Here is a 19,757-nt window from a genome sequence, read left to right on the forward strand (position 1 = left end):
ATGCTCCGGCTCTCGGCGGTATAAGCCTATAGCTATGTAGGTACAGGTACATGTACGTACACACACACATATATATAATATACTACATATACCTATTCATCTATAGACCAGAGTATAGTTTTCTTATATTAAGATATTTCTTTTATCTACCATTTAACACTTTTGAGCCTCCTCCACGCTCAAGCTGAGGTCGGATCCTGTCTTACATGAGTGGGCCGATTTACGCCGTCGATGGGTGGGGTCCATCCATAGCTAATTTGCTCAAAGCCTACGCGTGCGCATAGCTACGTGTTTGGAACAAGTATGTACATGTAAGCACGTACATGTACCGTAAGCTATAACCTCTGTGTACCAAACAAATAGGCTTATATAATGGAAAATAGAGAACCAAACAGATGTTCCACCCGATGTAACACCAACCTCAACGACATAATCATGTCGGGATCTCATCATGTAGTTCTCAGCTCAGCATCACTCATGCTCGTGATCGGCCGTCCAACAAGTTTCTCCCAAAAATCAAATTAACGTTCACACGTTTACGCAGTTAAGCTACATATGCATCTAATCGTAGTTTTGCACACATGGCCCACCCCACGTACGTCCTCCCTTCACCGAGTTTCATGCAGGAGACAAGGTAACAAAACTGAGATTTAAAGACATCCTTGGGGCAGAGAATTGAGTTTTAAACCGAGCATATGACGATATGATATGAAATTTTGGGACATGCGTTATGGGCCCTAGGTTTCGGTTCCACCGTCAATTCTGGTGTTTTTGAAATCATAATTTGTACGATTCCTTGCGTCGTGATCAGGGGTAGTGCAATTCAATGCAGAGAATTGAAGAAACCACCCCCTGAATCGAGTCGATCTCAGGACCGAAACTGCAGATCTATTATCCCAGAGTTCACGTACTATATACACGTATGATGTCCTTAAACACGTACCTAGAGCTAGCCCAGTTACTAACAAACATGCGCAACTACATATCTAATTTCTCGAATTGTTAGAGAGGATGTAGTTAAAGGGTTTCATGAGGTAGTGGTATGTATATATTCTCTAGATATTATAGATATATATAACTAACTAATATATAATTTAAAAAGTCCTCAGCTCCAATATACCCAAATCCTGCAGTATTACCCACTTTGAATTTCTATACCTTTAGCAGCAATCATGAAAATACCTGACGGGCCTTCATTTTTCACCGATATGTCTGATTTGGATTTGAAAGAAATAATTCATCATTTAAGGGAGGTAACATTGAATAATAAAGACCGAGATTTGGTTCGCATAAAGCTATGGGATTACCTTAAGTACTTGTAAGGATTAATATGTCTGCAAATTCTCTTACGGGATATTCAATCTGATCTTTTGGAATAGTGCTGAAGGCAAATCATACCCATTTGAGGCGCCCCTTAACGACCAGAACGAGTACAAACCCGAGATCGAGACCACAGAAATAGTCTTACACAACGTGGCCCTGGAAATACATTCTAGCTGGTGCGCACTAGCGGCAGTGGTCAATTTTATGATTCCACCTTACGACCCCAAAGAAGGAACTATTGCTGGATATGGATATTCAGTTGTTATCTTCCTAGCCAAATGGGCAGACACCATTGCGAGGAACTTCAACGATGTAGAAGTTGGTACAAATGACCAAGACGGTACTACACGCACGGGAAGAAGACCCGGACGCGTCCAGTTCAGTCCTCCTTTTTTCACCTTCACCTTTGCCAAAAGGAAGAGTCTCATCGATTCCAGCAACTGTAACGATTACATCACAATAGTCAGCACTGGTAAATGCGTCAACCTCCCGCTTGGTCCCCTGACCAGCGCTTTGAGTGAAAAGTTGATAGCTGCCAGATGGAACCAAGTGATTACAAGTTCAATCTTTTCAGGGATTTCCACTGAGGATTGTCCGTTCCCAAGAGACTCTTTTTTTAAGCCACCGCATGAGTTTAAGATGATCGAAAAGGATATCGAAAAAGCCCCGGATGGCTCGGTGAAGAAAAAGACATTGAAATTATTTAAACAGAAAGTTGAAGGTCTTCCAGCAGATCCACATTCGAAGGGACCAAGCCAGGTTGTCGCTAAAACAGTCAACTACATCGGAGGGTGTGCCGAGTTATGGGGATTCTTGGTTATGCAAAACCGCGTTAGACCTGGAGATCATTTCGATTCAATTACCATCGATGCCAAATGGGCCCATTGCACCAAGCTTATTGGGTACAACCAAACAACTGTCAAGTGCGAAAAATGCCCCGATGGATCTGGAAATTGGAGGTTTAGTAATAACGGCACGCACTGTAAAAAAGGTCGGAAACATGAAATATTAACACCAAAACCTGGCTGTCTCGGCTGTCTCTTCCTAGCCTCTGCCATCGAGGCCAAGCAAAACGTTATTTGGAAACAAGATAGCGGCATAACGCTTAGGCCCTACGAAGAATAGTCTACTCCCTCGAATCAACCGGTCTAGAGGTCGTTGAATACAGATGCATGCAGTTGAAAGTGAATTCGAGAGTTTGAGTCCGACTCAAAGGAGGAGCAACCAACCCAGAAAGCGGGAAACGAGATGAATCAATTCGACCTCCCATTTTTCCAGATATAACAATAATCGGTGGCTCTTCAGTTTTCGTACGAAGTTATGCCCATGAGCGATTTGGAATGGCCGGTATATATATATATGGAAGAAGCGTCAAAGGTGCAATTGATAGAGTCACGATATTTTAATTTTTTCTACATTTATTTCTAAGTTTAAGTTATTTATATATTTCTGATGTGTTTTCTTGAAGGGTTTGTGAGTAGTTTAGTACCTGAGGATCAATTTAATTGCAGTCAATATGTATTCGGATGGTTTTTTGTTCTCTTCTTTAACGGGGGAGGTTTCAGTTCATGTATGCACATGTGGTCATAGGTTGATTACATACAGTTATAAATGTACATAGCTAAAGTACCTTGCTGTTATGTATATTGGAGTTATTGACAATGTTGTTTTCCCGTGCATCATGATCATGCTCATAATGTTTGAAGTTTGCTTGCGTTGAGATTTTGGAGAACATACATGTATACGTATACTGATCACACCCCAGACAACCATACGAGCAATCAACACGCAACCCATGGCATATTGCAGTAGAGAAATTGGGGTGAAACCACTACGAACATGTAGTATGTACATGTAGATAAGAAGTACCTCAAGAACGATACATGTATTTATTTCCCGGGCCCATCACGCCCTTTTTCGTCGATAAAACGACTATATAAGCCCACTCTACTTTTAATGGTATATCTATAAAGCTCAGACTAAAGCCGTCCAGGCGAAAAAGGTAAAAAAGACGCACGCCTGTTGGTTACCGGCCACTCGCTATCATTCTTTGGGCGGCTTAAACCGGCCGCGTGAGTACGAGTCCAAGATAATATATATGTATACACGCGCTCCAAGGGTAATAACGCGATACTTTTGATCGGTTTATAATTTACCGCGCGCCGATATGCATTAGCATAACGTATTACATACGTGCGCGCGCGCATGGTGCGGCAAGCTCAATCGTTACCAGGTGGCGTTAGTCATTACATGTATGCATGGCAGGTCACGGGTCTCGGTCAGGCGGGTAAAAAGTGGGTTTTCCCGACGTGACCGACATTAATTCCCACTAAAAAGAACTTCTTGCCGTGACACACTCTTTTCTGATTTTCACGGATGCAGGCCAGGGGTAATCCGATTGTCTTCTCACTTACCCGTCGACGTCCTTAGTACGTCTTATAGTTGGCCAATATTATTCAGCCAGTGCCATGGCCCGGGCCGGATCACTCGTATATATATCTATATATTCTACAATGAGTACGCTCTCAAAGCAAGATATTCGCAACATCTATATATATATGGAGCCCAACTCAGCATGGCCAATAACTGCCCCTACAAAGATGTGCTTTCAAATCTAAAGCTCGACATTAGCTCACCGGATCAAATTGTTTTACTTTTGATCTTCGCGGTCCGTCTTATTCTCCAACTCCTCTTTGCGCTAGGCCGATTTCTTTCCTACAAACACTGTCCGACACATCTATGTCATCAACCCTCCCACACCTGCCCTGGTCATGAGCGAATTCGAAGTAATATTACTCCGCATGAAGCTAGATCAATGTCGGCAGATATACCCGTACCCACAACGCAACATAATATTGATATCCCTTCGACCGGATGTGGGGGTCCGGATCTTCCCAAGTGCACGGAAGATCAAGGTTCTTCAGCTGCTGAAACCAACAGCACGAATAGAATGTCCAGTAATGACGAGCGTTGGAACTACGTTTTGGCTACTGAAATATTACCTAAAGCCGATTACGAGGTACAGGAGGTCGACATCGATGAAGAGAACAACTCCGAAGATGACTTCTATTCCTCCCAAATGTGGGAAGGGTATAGGTTGAAGCACGAACCTCGGTCGCATTTTATCTGGCAGCATAGTACAGACACACTATTCGCACTTGCAATTGACGGATCAGTTTACGGTTTTTCCATAGATTTCGAGTGCGGTTATCTTATTTCGGATACGATTGAGGGTGCAATATCGTATCTTTCGGTTCCTGGTACAAGAGCGAAGGGGCCAGCAAGGCCGCCTTGGGGCCCATATGATATCAATGCCGAAGATATGTTTGGGGACAAGTTTGGCGATGAAAACTATGATTCTGGAATAGATGATTGCGATTCTGAATCCGAATGCGACTAGCTAGCGATATAGCGGCGCTAGCTGATGCTTTGATTCTGAGGATTAATTGTTTTTCGGCCTATTGATCATGATATGACCTTAACCCACTTTTCCTTGATCATCATAATCTCCATAATTACATACCACAGTCTTTTTCCTTTTAATTGTTCCTTTCGAATATCTTCCATTCAAATCTCTTAATATTTAGATACTTGTGCCGGTACACTACATGTAGTGTATATAAATGAAATTTGTACTCCCCTTATGTTCAACAGTTAATTAGACTACATGCAAGGCGTAAAATTTTATTATTCATGATTAGTGCGCACCCACGTGCACCAGCGCAAGCGACCAATTTTCGGTGAAATATTATATGTGCGTACAAGTACTTACATGTAGTACATGTATCTTGTCAAATTTAACCTCGTCAAACTTAACCTCTGAAACATGAATCACCAGATCATAATTCTCCCGCAGATAATGACTGTATAATGTGAATTTAATTTGTCCGCTAGTTCACAGTCATGACAGTTCTAGTTACTAAACCTCACACAAGGCTGTACGTACACAACAATTGTAACCCTCTGTTCTTGAGATCCCACGAGGCTAGAGACACTAAACACATGATATGACTCTCACCGTCAGATGTCTTGGCTCTGCTTGGCGCTTATTCTAATATAAAGGCTGTTCTCCTGTACCTACAGGTATACGTGGACGTCCACCTTGCTTGAATGCCTGGTTTTAGAAAAACCTTCATACCTCAAACTCTATGGTGAATACCTATATATATTGACCCGCGGACCCAACACCCCTTGGTGAATTGGAGTCAACAACGTTAACGGCTGGATTGATTCTATATATCCAATTAGCCAATTGTATAGGTATTGCGTGAATGGAACCGTGATCGTCGGGAGTCCCCAGTAGGGTACGTTCGAGTGCCCCTGATTTAAGCCAGTTTTAGCTTCGAATTCGGAGTGGCTTATTATTATAATTATTGATCATTTCATCGTTGTATTGATACACTAACAGAATTAGAGCACAGATCAGTGTCCGTCGCAGACGCAATATAACTTACCGCACCCGGGAAAGGTTCGCCTCGCCTGAGTAGGGGGCTAGGCTGGCCAGCCAGAGACACTGAACCAGCTAATTCTACGAGTTCGATCGCGATTTGGAATTCTAGCTGAAGACACACGTACCTGCTCAACTACAACCACGACTCTCCACCCGATATATCCAATGTTAGCTGTGGAGTACAGTTAGCTACCACTGCAGCTGTCTTGGTCTGAGAAATTTCTAACCCCATCGAACGAGGGTCTGGGGGGTTTAACTACGACAAGACTTCGTCCTTGTAGTCTTCCCAAGCCAAGTCTTATAATATCACTGATACGCTATAACGTCAGTAGACGATCGGGAGCAAAACAGCTGGTGAAGGGCCAACAACAGTGCCAGACGGATCTCTAGTGAACCCCAAGACTTCGAAACGCGGGCCATCCCCTGGACCGTACATAACAGTTTGGGATCCCGATCGGATGCTTTGTAACCACAGTTTCGTTCAGTGAGGCATGGGATCAACGTCGGCCTTGTTTGACAACCTCCACCTCCCCAGATTGCACAAGAAAGCCAAGGTTACAAGGGGAATCACAGCTCAAGACATCCTTTTGTATGGAGATGGAGGAAAGGCCCGATTGATATGATTTATGGGGCACATACGCACGAAACTACTCCGTTCCACACCCTTTCCAGCAAGTCTTCAATCACAGGAATCTCCTACATGGAGGCTCAGCGGCCAGTTTTGGCGTTGTGGAGGGCCTCAAGGCTTGGGACATCGCTGGATCCTGAAACGGAGTAGGTATGACTTGAGACTAGTTGATAGGGGTGGGTGTGTATGATGTGTGTCACTGAGATCCGCCATTCCTCCCGAAAGCTGGTATTATTACTGGTAAGGACCTAGTCGAATAAGAACTAATAGCAACACATCGCGGCGCAGGCCCTCCCCCTCCCCCTTTTCTTTTTTTTCTCAACATTAACTATTCGAGTGAGGGGCTTTCGAGTGGCCGCCCGAGAAGAGGTTAATCAACGCGTATTAAGAGCTAATTACTCTAGGGTACTCAAGAGAAGATGAAGGTACGTTAGAGTACTTATAGGCAGGTGAGTAATTTTGGTTCACAGCTCGATTATAATATCAATCTTAGGGTTACTGCTCGGCACTATTTGCTGATCGAAGAATAGGGGTGCTAGTACCTGCGATCATGAGCACGCGATCAAGTTTAACGTGTACCCCGATTGATTGGTTGGCGCAAGCGGTTCGCTATTATCCACTCTACAGACTTGTATGTACTCTATGTATGTACTGTGCGTGTAGGGGTAAATCTGTAGACAGTGGCCGTGGTTGCAACAACTCCCACTGTCTACAGACTTACGCCTACACGCGTAGTACCGGGTGTTGAGGGTAAGTGATCAGAATCTGATAAGTGAAGTTGCGGTGAATACGTGTATTTGTCTTATCGGATTCTGATCACAGCGAGAACCAGTACTCCTCCACCTTCACCCCATCGACTTTCAACAACGCGACACTTGCCTAGAAACAAAGTTCTTCTCTAATATTGGTTGTAGAGATTCCCACTAAAGGGAATTTAAAATAAATAAGAACTTGTTTCACTACGGCCTCTCGAAAATTTGGTTCAATTTGCCTGAAAAGAACATTGGTGTGAAATAATAACTTTCTGCCAAGATCAGGCCAAATTAGGTAAAGATTATTTCTCGATTAGGACTAGTGGCTAAATTTGAAAGAACATGAGGGTTAATTCTGACTGTCCGCCACTGTACAAGTAGACTGGATGTATGGTCGATCAATTCTTCACGTTACATGGTCTATCCTGGCTGATCTGGGCCTAAAAACAGGATTTGTATGGCCGATTAACACAATAAGGATCGCCTGGTAGGCGGAAACCTGCTCAGAATCTGGTGCTCTACAGGCTCGGCAACTTGGCGCCGAAAATTACTGTTTATGAGAATTTCTTGTTGACCTATATGGCAAGGCAGGCGCCGGGTTTGTACAACATGCAGAGCACCAGATTCTGAGCATGTTTCGGCCCACCAGACGATAATAACCTTACCACTCGCTGTACAGCCCAATCAACAGCGTAGAATGGGGCCCACTGTAGCTAACCGCTGCTAATTCTTGTACCTACTAAGAGCTTAGTTCGCGTTTTCATATGCAACAAAGAACTGCCTTTGATTATAATTCGGCCTCATAGGTTATAGATGGATATGTGGAGCGGCCCAATCGGAGATCCATCTCATTCAAATTAAAGGTTCTACAATTTTAAAGACAGGAGCCAACAGTATATTCCACGTTTTCTAACTTTGATCAGATAGATAAAATATACACCACTTAAGTTTCATAACCCCTGTGACAAGTGACGCTTCAGGAACAGATCAAGTTTCAAAGAGGCATTCGATGCAATATAGGTGTCCATGCAAAAGTATATATACATACACTTGTACGCATGAAATACACATATGACGTAAGTATATGTACATACTAGTGAGGAGCGGCCTCCGGCCGCATATAAAATGAAACATCAGTTCGAGGAACCGCCGACATGAAAAGAAAAGGCTGTAAAGGTCTAGAAAACTCACAGCTCTATTTAGTGTTTCGAATTGAACGTACAGCTCTATACAATGGTTCGAAATAAAGATCGATTCCTCGCACGCAGTCGGGGCCGCCTGCCACTGCGCGGCATGCTGGGCCCCTCCTTGCTCGCGTGAAGTGTTAGTTTCGGAAGAGCTCAAGAAGAACCATTGATGGAAAGTATAAAGGTTATAATATAACGTTGGTCAGAGGGGCTATTATATATCATGACAGAACTCGTGGTTTGATGACTTAGGAAAACATGCATGAAGACATGCATGTCGTCTCCCTTAATGCACCCAATTCTTTGTCTATCGACAGCTAGCTGTAGCCCACCGGACTATACTCTAGAGATGGGAGGTAACTAACCAGCCAATAGAAACCTTTCGTGGTGACAGAGATACCTGACTATTCTATTTAGAAGTATATTCAATGGTATAAGCTTCCCACCCTCCCACCCTTTATAATGATAGGCTTGAGAGACTGATAGCCTGGGTCCGACCAGCCTGTAGTCCCTGATCAAGCATAAATGCTAGGGAGATTTACACAAAGGGTTTACTTCTTTCTTTTGGCGACACATAATTATAAGAAAAGCCTATTCACCAAAAACGAAACCCCAACCAGACCCTATGATATGTATCGATACCTAGCTCGAGTTGGGACTATGCGATCTGTGTAGCCTAATCTGCTAAGTACCCAAGAGTTAGGATAAATTGCATTTTCTGGTTTATTTGCTACACGCGAGTATTGCTACCCCTTAAGCTTATGTTATCAATTGCTGACCATTTTCAGGGCCAAAAGCCAGTGAATTTAAATTCAAGTGAGAAATTGGTTAAGACCGAATGACAAGAAAATCAAAGAGTAAATTAGCAAAGCCCAACTGTTTGGTCCCACAAGAAGGGCCTGGTGATAGCTTTAGAGGTAAGCCCACTAATAGTCCATGCATATTGGAACAAAACGTTCTCAGCTATCCCTTCGTCTAGGGCGAAAATTTCTGCCCCCCCAAGAAAAGCAAATTTTGTGTGGCTTTGCCGACTGATCCTGTTACCTCTCTTATCAGATAATAGATCTTCTATACAAATCTAATTCCTATATTATAGGGTGGGCAGCATCGCCAGACTGAGGGATAACGTACGCGTGCAGCCGGCAATTAATGGCAGCACTGTCTTCCGAATAGACAGGTGGCTAGATATCCTTTAGATCTTCCAGTAAAGGGGGAAATCTTCACAATATAGGCTGATCGGCTGGTTTCGGCTTAATTGAGACATCTCATGCAATATCGGATCATATGTCCTGATTATGTCTACACATGAAGATACTCGGGGAAGGTTAGCAGAAAAAAATGGGATTGAGATAATTACAGTACTCGCAGCAGGTAACAAGTACCCGAAAATGCAAGCCCTAATCTGCAATTGGCATTGGAGTAGAAGTCAAAAATACACCAAAACCTTGCAGCTGCATTTTCGGGTAGTTCAGGCCTGTTGCGAGTACTACAGATATATGTACGTATATGTAGTCAGACCGCCGAGGCTTGCATGTAAGCTTCCAAGCCCGGTTTCCTGACATTTGGGTAAACCCTGAAACGTATGTAGATTTCATGACCCACATAATATCATTGATCTCCTATAGCTATACATCCGACCGTCCCCTCTACCGCATACGAATACTGCATGTGTCCGCGAGTCGAGCCGTAAAAAAGTGCAATTAATCTTAAACACGCGGCAGTCTGGCCTAGTGATAAAGAGCTGCTTCAAGGTACTGGTCCTTATATTATTGGAACATGCAGCAGCTAGTCATGTGCATGTAAGTGAAACATCTAATTGAGAAGTAGAGACCTGACATTAATTAGGTATTCCTTTGTATATCCTCAATGAAATTATATATGCGACGGTCTGTACATGTACATGTCAACGAAAGAATCATAGAGGCCGGGAAGAACAATTACAAGTTCTAGATATGATTAGAGCCTAGCCTAGCTTTGGAGTAAATTATGTATGTAGTTTGAAGCGCCAGTGTCTAGCTAGTTTGTCCTGTTTAATTGGTTCTGAGCCACAAGAGGAGAACCACTTAAGCAGTTGTATGGCAACCCATGTAGGTTGTTATCCATGTCCCGGTCCCTTAGACTCGTGGAAGAATGGATCACTTAGTCACAATGATGTAAACCGATTGGAAGCTCAAAAGTGTGTATATTGATGATGATAAGATGAGAAGGCATCACGGCTATAGTGTGATGCCAACACTACTAGTATTACATAAGAAAGAAAACGTGGCGTGACATAGGTACTCATCATTAACGTCTCTGCCATGCCTAAACACTTGTCCAGATCTGCGTAGAGGCTTAAAATCAAAGCTGAGGCCGAGGCTGAGCTGGCTCGAGCCTGGTCTAGAGCATGAGCCAGCTCGGGTATATTGAAATGCTTGTAATTGAGGTACATATTCGAGCCCTCTCTCGCTATAATACACGAATTCTGTGGTGCGCGCATATTGCCATGGCGTTTGCTTAGGAAGACGAGAAATATGAACAAGCGGTGATGGTGCGGAGTACCTAGTGAAAACGTAGCAGAAAGGCGGGCATAAGATAAGTGTCCAAAAAGGGGCGCAACCTCTAGATAGTCTCTTCAGTCTCATTCGTTCGCCGAGAAGGATCGAGACTTGGATATGTATGTACCAGGTGTTGAGGGTAAGTGATCAGAACCTGATAGTGAATGTTGCGGTGAATACGTGTATTTGTCTTATCTATACAATACATAATTACTAGTAGTGGCCCAGCTCGCGACCGCGAGTTGCACTTTAGGTCATGGGTATCAAGTGTTCAAGAATTGTGGAAGGCCTTCAATTGATCAATAGGGGCCTTCGGCCCCCTCTACCTCCCCTGCTACCTCCTACTCCTCTCTACAATTATGGGGGACCTCTGGTCCCGCTCAATCGTGGTGCTCAGTATTTTGATGTGTCGTGCTTACTAAACCCACCCCTGTCGCTGTCGACCAATCAAAATGCAAGGACTTTCAAAATCTTGAGTTTCAATACATATTATACCGACAACGGGGACTAGGGTAAGGGGTTTCCACTTCGGCTAGCTAGATGCCAATTATTGTATGGCGCGAGAAGCTATAGGGGGCGGGTGTGTCAACTTCGGAAGAAAAATAATGTTCGCCAAGTGGGCAAGGGTTAGCCGGGTGGGCAAGGGTTAGCCGGGTGGGCAAGGGTTAGCCGGGTGAGCAAGGGTTAGCTGGGTGGGCAAGGGTTAGGTCGGGCGTGGTATACGAGGTGGTTGCCATTTTATGCTGGTTCACAACCTTTATGTGTGGATTAGGTCGGGGTACACTATGTTGATGTGTGGATTAGGTCGCGGTTCACCTGCTGCTATAAAATCCACCATCAGCAACCATCTGTACCTGTCCACCAGCAATCCGCCCACCATCAACCCTCAATACCTCTTTACTAGTAATGCCAGACCAAGAAATACTTCTCAGTTTACTAGTGCCCCTTATGGCTATGCAGCTACAGGGAGGATTAGAAAGAAACCTTTAAAATCTTCAGTTCCTATAGTTCCTGAAAAAAACTGCTATGAAGCCGTTAGAAGCACCAGCAAAAAATTCATTAATTGCCCAGTGTGTTATAAGGATTTCAGTTACCAGTTTGATCCTGACAGGGCAGTTTAGAAACACCTTCTCCATTTTTCCTCTAAGGATCCTAAACACCAAGAGGCTCGGGATTCTCTTAAGGATATTAGGCAGCGGAAAAAACCTTCTGGTAAGTATAATTAATAATATTGATTTATATTATTGATTTAAACTAATTAGAGTAGATGAGGAAAAAAAAAAGCAGGATAGAATTAATTCGGCCAATTGGAGGACTAGAAATGTTAAGAAAGCAAAGCGAGCATCGGCTCAATATGCGGCAAAGGTTAAAATTGAGAGAAATTTGAGATGGGCAGGGGAGTTTTCAGAGTAGGGTTTGAAGAAATTATTGGAAGAAAAAATAGCTGAATGGGATTTGGAAAATTAAATTCTGTACTATTCGATACTGTACTAGCGATATATGTTGCTATTAAATAGGGTTTAAAAGACCCGCTATTTCTACCCGTCTGTGACTTTTATACTGTTTGTTAATATGAGAACCCCAACCAGTCCCGGCTCTATAAGCTTCCATAATATCTCGTGATTTTCTCCAATACCTCCATACAAATTTTTGTGCATGACAAAGACCTTCGGGTATTTGAGCTCTTAATGCAGAAAGTGTATATGTACAGTTTTTTCGTGTATACCATTTGGCGGCACCCCAAAAGTATTCAATCCAGTTCAGCTCGCAATGAACTTTGGGGTATAAAAGAGCTAGATGACCTTTATCGGTAACTAGTTGTTGAACCTTACTAGTTTACTCTTTAAAATCTGGTTGAATTGACATAATACGTTCTGCGCAACAGCCTTCAGGTGTACTAATATTACATACACCTTTACACTTCTGCTTTAATTTATCATACCATAACCCACGCTCCAGTAGTATAACTTTAAGCCCTTTTGGTCTACCTCTCCAGTTTTCCGGTACCGTCAAATCCTCAAGTGAAAAATTGAATGATTGTTGAATTCTGTTGCCGTTCAGACCAATATACCAACCGTCTCGCATATCAGGAGCTTTCGCGCCCGGTCTCAAGTTCATAGATGAAGCTTTGAGTGCGTCTTTTGCCCATGTATGATTTGAAGGTGCGTTATCAAAAAGGAATACCGCTTGAAACCCCGGAAAAGCTAGTTCAAAAATAGGTATTGCATAATTGTTGATTTGTTGCATCAACTTCTCATTATCCCACCAAACATTACCGCCACATTCAATCATCTCCATTGCGTCGCGGCGGAGACCTAACTGTTGGAGTTGAAGGTCTGAAATATATTCAGGAGCTTGCAGTGTTGACAGCGGAGTAAGAAAACCTGATAACATAATACCTTTTCCTAACTCTTTCTTCCGCTACGGTTGACTATCAGTTTTGACCCATTAGTGGGTAGGTCCTTCGTTTGAATGAAAGGTACACTCATCGTGTGTAACAAGTACAAATGGGGATTCTCCAGTAGCTGCTAATATTTCAGCTGGTGTACGTACATAATCGCCGTTTTTGTCCTATTCTAATAGTCGCGGCTTTAAAGCTTCAAGTTGCGGTAAGAAAGTGTTTTGCCGATAGTCGACTACATCCTCTCTTTCATGACTATCTTTGTATAAATCTTTCCAAACTTCCTTCTAATCAATGCAGCCATGTAACAGCTGAACGGCTAGATAAAGACCACTTAGTCTCATCTAAATCAATATCCTGTAGAGCTAGAATCGTCTCCTTCATAGAAATAATATCCTCTGAATAATCATTCTCAATTTCATTACTGGTTGATAATGAATCCTTCCAATATCGTACTACCGTATTGGCAAGACTTTGTGCAATGATTTGTTGTCCAGCACGGGCAATATATTCTCTAACTGCAATCAAAGTACCTTCATCAATTAACATTGATTGAGCTGATGCGGTTTTCCCCTGTAAACCTGATTGTATATATCTTCAATTGTTATCAGTAAATGTTTAAGGTTAATAAAATTCTAATAGTCAAGCTTACCGTCTTCTAATCCAACTTCTTTCTCTTTGTAATATAAAGCTTGCTAGCTTACTACCACTGTTGAAGGAGTATGCTACTTGTAGAGCTAGTTTTTCTCGAGTGTTGTTGGAAGAGAAAGTAACCGGTCGTTTCAATTCAAGATTCATAAAACACTGAACTTGTAAATGACGAGAATAATCCTGGCCCGTAGGACATTTAGATGACTTGAGAAGTTTTTTGATATCAAACAATGCTGAATTGATTAGCTGTTTGATTCACTTTAGTTTTAAAAATTTCGAATTACCTGATTCAAGTATCCTTCTTCGCATTTCCATATCGGTTTGAAGACTGTGTGCTAACGGCCAATTCTCTATAGCTTCTTTAACCGATGAAAAACTTGAGACTTCCATGCCCTGAGCTTCTTTCTGCATTGTAAGCTTCTTCCTTTTCCATATCGCCTGACGACTAATCGGTTTTCCTGTCCGACAACTATATTCAAGTTCTTTTGTTGACATCTTTGCTGTAGTAGTTTGAGGGGTACTGACTCGGATTCTACAGAAAGAAATCTTTACTCTCGTAATTCTCTATCTCTACTCTGTGTAACCAACTAATAATTCCGTTTGCCATATCCCTAGCCTTTAAATTTTTAAACCTTACCCTAGGTGAGACAGCTTAGCGACCCAATCAGAATTTTTTAAAGGAAAGTCTGTTGAAGTTTACACACCCACCCCTTATAACTTCTCGCGCCATACGCCTTGGGAACGTATATCTATACCTAAGCCTATTTGGGAGCAAATACAGGTAGTTAACATAACCAACTTTCACACACTGTAGTACCTCAAACCGATTACGTAGACAGGCAATCAACTTAAGGTTTCTTAGATCGCACTGTACTCTATACTTGTGAAATTAAGTTCGCCAGGCCAAGTTTTACGAAAAGAGCTGTAATATGTATATAGCGGTCATGAGTGCAACACTTGAGGATTCACATTTGTTTTTATCTGAAGGTTCTCAACATCCCTCTCCTCCCGGCCTCAGAAGCAAGGAATTTCAATTCGAGGACTTATGCTTAAGCGCCCGCAATAAGGCAACGTAAGGCAATTGCAAAATTGTTGGGAAGTTCCATCCAGCATTAATATTAATTTGTTGAATGAAATTGCCTGACCATGCGCGCATGATCATATTGCGGGACTTCCTTCACGACTTGTACTACTGCCGTTAAAAGGCATGCAGGGTGCATAATATCGCCTCGTTCTTGTCGGCGGATAGGATGGCTACCATATACCTACTCGCATAGGGTGAACAGGGCTAGGTATGTAAATACACATGTATATCCCTTTCTCTAGCCAGCGGAAGGCAGTCAACAGTAACGGCGTTCAGCACAGCACAGGTATGTATGTAGGCCTGCATAGCTAAGTACTAGTTCAAAGAACGAAATACCATCATATTCCACTGGAAGAGAACACTTGCTTCACGGCCGACGGAAGCCACAGTAACTACCGTTAGTTTGAGTGGCTCACGCCGTAGTTTTGTCTGCTTCCATCATAAGAGACCGGTCTCTTCCAGTGGAATAAAAGACGGTACATATGTACTTCCCTACATGTAGTTATCACGTAACTTATCCCTTGCGTTGATCAGACACGCACAGCTGGAAGTGGGCCCTGAAAATTGAGAAGGCACTCTGCAAAGACGTTAGCTAGCTGCTATTACGGCTTACGCACTTCGCATCCTGCTAGCATATATCATAAGCGCGGCGAGCGTCGTGCTAATTCTAGAACCGTTAACTTCCATATAATCATTCAGAGTTAGTACATGTAGTATAATCCAATCCCACCCAAGTCAATTGACTCACTATATATATAGATATTATATAACTTACTAGGACTGAAGAGCTAGGAGGTTGTTTCGAAGACTGTCATGTGAGCGTGCGCATGCTAAGGCCTAGTAATACACGCATAAGATCAAGAGTTCTATATATATTATCGATATTGATGATGATTACCATATATAAGTACACCGCGTACCGGTACACCACACTGATATATGAACCGGGGCCTATATATTGCTATCCATACCATGTACCACTAAAACAAATAGTTGAACTCAACTTAATTCTCTTGAGATCATGTGACAGTTTGATATCGTGTATCTTTATCTCTCAGAAGTGTCATATGCCCTTAACACAGATATAATATCTTAATGAGCTCGTGTATTTAAGTTCGCATGGTCAGCAAACTATGTGAACAGCGATGTGTATATAAGTTGAAGTTAACAAAGCAAAAACTTGCTATAAAGTCGATAGGCTCGATCAAGACCAGAATTTAGTACTTACGTGTAGTTTAAATTGATATCCATACCCTTTTTTAAAACTAGATACATGATTTCATGTAGGTTCGACTAGCTATAGCTTTCACACAGATCATATTACAGTATAACAGTGCGATACTCCACGCCTTAGAATGGTAACCTGCTTAGGGAAATCCAAGTTTAAGGCTCTCGATCTCAAGTGATTGTCCGAAATATGATAATTTCAATTGCCCAGATAGGCCAGCCACCTTTAGTTCGAGAATCATACTCTGAGCAAGAAAGTTGCAGTATTATGAAACCCGCTATAAAGTTAAATATATATATACACGCATGCCAGGTTTATAAGATTTCTCATAGCGCTGTCCGGGAAGAAAGACAAGTCTACAACTAAATTAACCCCGCGCCCTCCAACCGTTTTCAAGGCTAGTATTCATGAGTTCTTCTACAAAACCCGACCGGTATCTTATCAAGTAAAAACCTTCTTGTAATGCTCAACCACATATCTGTCTCCAAAAGAACCCGAGAGATGTGCAGTGGGGCCTGAAGGGCCATCAAGGCATTGCAACATTAATTAACGAAAGGGAAAGAAAACTGTCGCTGTCGATCGGATTATAATTAAGGCATGATGACCACGCACAGTGCACTGCCATGAATACGCTTGCAGCAGGACGTATTGGAGCACATAGAGGCTGGTGCGATTCTTATATACACTTACCTGCACATAACCAGCTGATACAGCTACTTATATGGAGCCATAGGGTCCCAGCCAGTACCGCCTTAGAGTTCGCTGCTTCAGGGGTAAAACTGCAAAGAGCTTTGCAGTTTTGTCTCGAGGTGATCGATTAAAGTACCACCACTTGTATGGAGCGGTAAATGTGTCAAAAGTAATTTTACCAACGGTAGTAAATTATTTACCACCGGTGGTATAAGCACTGAATTTCAGTCATTGTATCTGCACGCTATCCTACATTAGTACATTTCCACCGGTATAAACACTGAGTTTCGGTCTTTATGCTGCGCTATACTAAATAAGTAAATGTTCAATCATTAATGCCAAAACTTATGAAAATTTCCCACCGGTGGTACCGGTGGACAATTTTCATATATATTGGCATTATATGGCCCTTTTGGCCAAAAGGTCTGTACAACTGTGCTTTTATCATAAAAATTAGCATTATAGGGTATAAATACTGGTATTATTTTCACCACCGGTGGTAAAATAATTTACTACCGTTGGTAAAATTACTTTTGACACATTTACCGCCCCATATACACTTGTTGATCTGATATATATATAGCGCCCTCCAACTTCAAATCGAATCGATGTTTCTTACGAACAAGCATGGGAGGCCGTCGGCCAATTAATGAGAATGTATTCACCACCCACTTAATTGGGCGCCCCAATCACACGGACGGTTGAGAGTGCAGCACGAGAACCTACATCATCCCGTCTATCGCCTGGTAGGCCGAGACCTCAGAATCCGGTGCTCTACAGGCTCGGCAACTTGGCGCCGAGAATTACTGTTTATGAGAATTTCTTGTTGAAATCTCAATTATATCATTACCCTATATGGCAAGCTTAAAGGCAAGCGCCGGGTTTCGGCCCACCTGCAGGCGATAGCCTGTCAAGACTGACATTTTCCATCGGGGCCGCAAGCCTCAATAAATCTAGAAGAGAGATTGGACAAAGATAGTTCAGATCCAATAGTTTATGAAGTATTTTTGGTGCGTAGTAAAGGGCTTGCAGACAGATCATAGGATAATTATAATCGGGTTCTGTTAATTATACCTCTTTTCGATCATGGTCAACCTCCATCAACTAAGGGGGTGTCCGAGTCAGTGATAAAAGGGGCTAGCTTTTTAGAGTCTATGAAGTGTGATTGAGAAATCCGAAAGCCTTGAATTATTAGGTGGTGCAAGCCACTTCATGAATTCATGCAGATCGAGTACATGAGCTCATGCTCACAATTAAAGCGCTCCCTAGATACCGCGCCAGCGCGCCAGCGCGCCAGCCTCACCTTCTTATTTAACTGCGAAGGACGTTAATTATGTTTTGTCAGTGATCTCTAGTCCGCCTATCACAAAATTTAAAAACAACTGTTACATGGGATAAAATCCATATACAGGTTTTCCAGATCACCAAAAAACTCACACCATTACATATACATATCGATATCCTTGTAGATCATACATAGATGTACGTACGCCTACGTATACGTGGGTGAGCTGACATATAGGTGTCGATCGCACCACTTACAACATCAATTGAAGTCACAAGCTGCTTGCCAGGATATTTGCTCAGGAGTACTTGAAGCAATTATATTAACGCATGATCGAGTAGATTCATTGATTCATTGATTATAGAGTGCTTGTTGCGCAATTGCGAGGATTGGTTTTCGCCACCACTTTTCATTTACCAAGAAGTGGCGGGCCGGGAATTCATTCTCCCAGTAATTATACGAATCGCGATATAATCGATAACAATATATATAAATACTGTACTGTACGTACCTACAACAACCCTTAACATCAGGCTTGGCATATGCTTACGGATGGACTAAGCGAGGCAGCCGAGTGATATCTCTTGATCAAGCCCTAATATGATATTGAATCGCTTACAACACATATTAAGCTCCCCCGCCACCTACATTAATCTCTTTGAATGGCAATCTTAAGTGCTTATCCTATATAAATCGGAAAATTTCAATATTTTACCGACATAGATACCTTCACGTTCCTTTCGTTGCTTCGGGGGTGCGATCATTTTTTACCATGGTGGGAAATGGTGCTACTGTCTCAGGCTGCCGACGTTGCTATTCATCCATCTCTGAGTATTGTCTTTTTTGGACATACTTGATCTTTATGGTTCACTTCTTCTGAACGTTCTAGTTTCCTACTTGGGCCGATCGAGACTCGACCTAAAATGGTTAGCGTCTGAAAGGACCGAGTGATCACGTATGATCGGATACAAAACTTATCTCCTTCCAGTGCCAGTCCAAATCATAATAGTAGAACCATTTTGAACGCTGCCTTGTGTGGCGTATGCCATTGACGTTGTTTTATGGCTATATAAATAACCGGTACAAGTGGTCTTAGCTACATATGTGTGTAACTGTGTTTCCCCCGCTAAGGGCAGGCCGGAATAAGTGGTTCTTCGGAATAAGGATTTGGCTGTGCGGACGGTTTTGCTAGATCGACACCCATATAAATTCCAACTTCATATTCTTGTATGTTAGAAAATCAGCACCCTCATCACTTGAATTACATCGTTTAAAATTAGTAGTTCCACTATTATAGTCGATCTGTTCCGGGCCACCGGCCGGCGATCGCGAATACCTCGAATCCGCGAATGGACTTGACAAATTCGCGAGTGGACTTGAGGTATTCGCGAATGGACTACTAGCCTCATACATCTGTGGCTGGACCAGCCCATTCGCGAATAGACTGGGGAAAACGTAGTCTTAGTAGAATAAATATTGATCGCAAACAACTAATAATTGATTTAGATCAATGTCCAATAAACCCCGTAGCCTCAGGGGAT

General features: G+C 42.5%; 4 protein-coding genes across 4 annotated transcripts; 3 read left to right on the forward strand and 1 right to left on the reverse strand.

Annotated features, from left to right (window-relative positions):
- Positions 1-1,208: 1,208 nt before the first annotated feature.
- Positions 1,209-2,448, forward strand: H6S33_007518 (uncharacterized protein; the record flags this gene model as incomplete). The annotated part of the gene is made up of 2 exons (XM_044838876.1): positions 1,209-1,318; positions 1,380-2,448. The coding sequence occupies 2 exons, from the start codon at positions 1,209-1,211 to the stop codon at positions 2,446-2,448; spliced, it is 1,179 nt and encodes a 392-aa protein (XP_044689054.1).
- A 1,690-nt stretch (positions 2,449-4,138) lies between these two features.
- H6S33_007519 (uncharacterized protein) lies at positions 4,139-4,723 on the forward strand (the record flags this gene model as incomplete). The annotated part of the gene is made up of 1 exon (XM_044838877.1): positions 4,139-4,723. The coding sequence occupies one exon, from the start codon at positions 4,139-4,141 to the stop codon at positions 4,721-4,723; it is 585 nt and encodes a 194-aa protein (XP_044689055.1).
- An 8,846-nt stretch (positions 4,724-13,569) lies between these two features.
- On the reverse strand, positions 13,570-14,424 carry H6S33_007520 (uncharacterized protein; the record flags this gene model as incomplete). The annotated part of the gene is made up of 3 exons (XM_044838878.1): positions 13,570-13,873; positions 13,931-14,162; positions 14,214-14,424. 3 exons carry the CDS (start codon positions 14,422-14,424, stop codon positions 13,570-13,572), a joined length of 747 nt encoding a protein of 248 aa, XP_044689056.1.
- Positions 14,425-14,873: 449 nt separating this feature from the next.
- H6S33_007521 (uncharacterized protein) lies at positions 14,874-15,609 on the forward strand (the record flags this gene model as incomplete). Its single annotated transcript, XM_044838879.1, has 5 exons — positions 14,874-15,001; positions 15,207-15,221; positions 15,300-15,307; positions 15,397-15,489; positions 15,548-15,609. The coding sequence occupies 5 exons, from the start codon at positions 14,874-14,876 to the stop codon at positions 15,607-15,609; spliced, it is 306 nt and encodes a 101-aa protein (XP_044689057.1).
- Positions 15,610-19,757: the final 4,148 nt, after the last annotated feature.

This window comes from Morchella sextelata, assembly GCF_020137385.1.
Source record: "Morchella sextelata strain SCLS chromosome Unknown scls_23, whole genome shotgun sequence".
Taxonomy (NCBI): domain Eukaryota; kingdom Fungi; phylum Ascomycota; class Pezizomycetes; order Pezizales; family Morchellaceae; genus Morchella; species Morchella sextelata.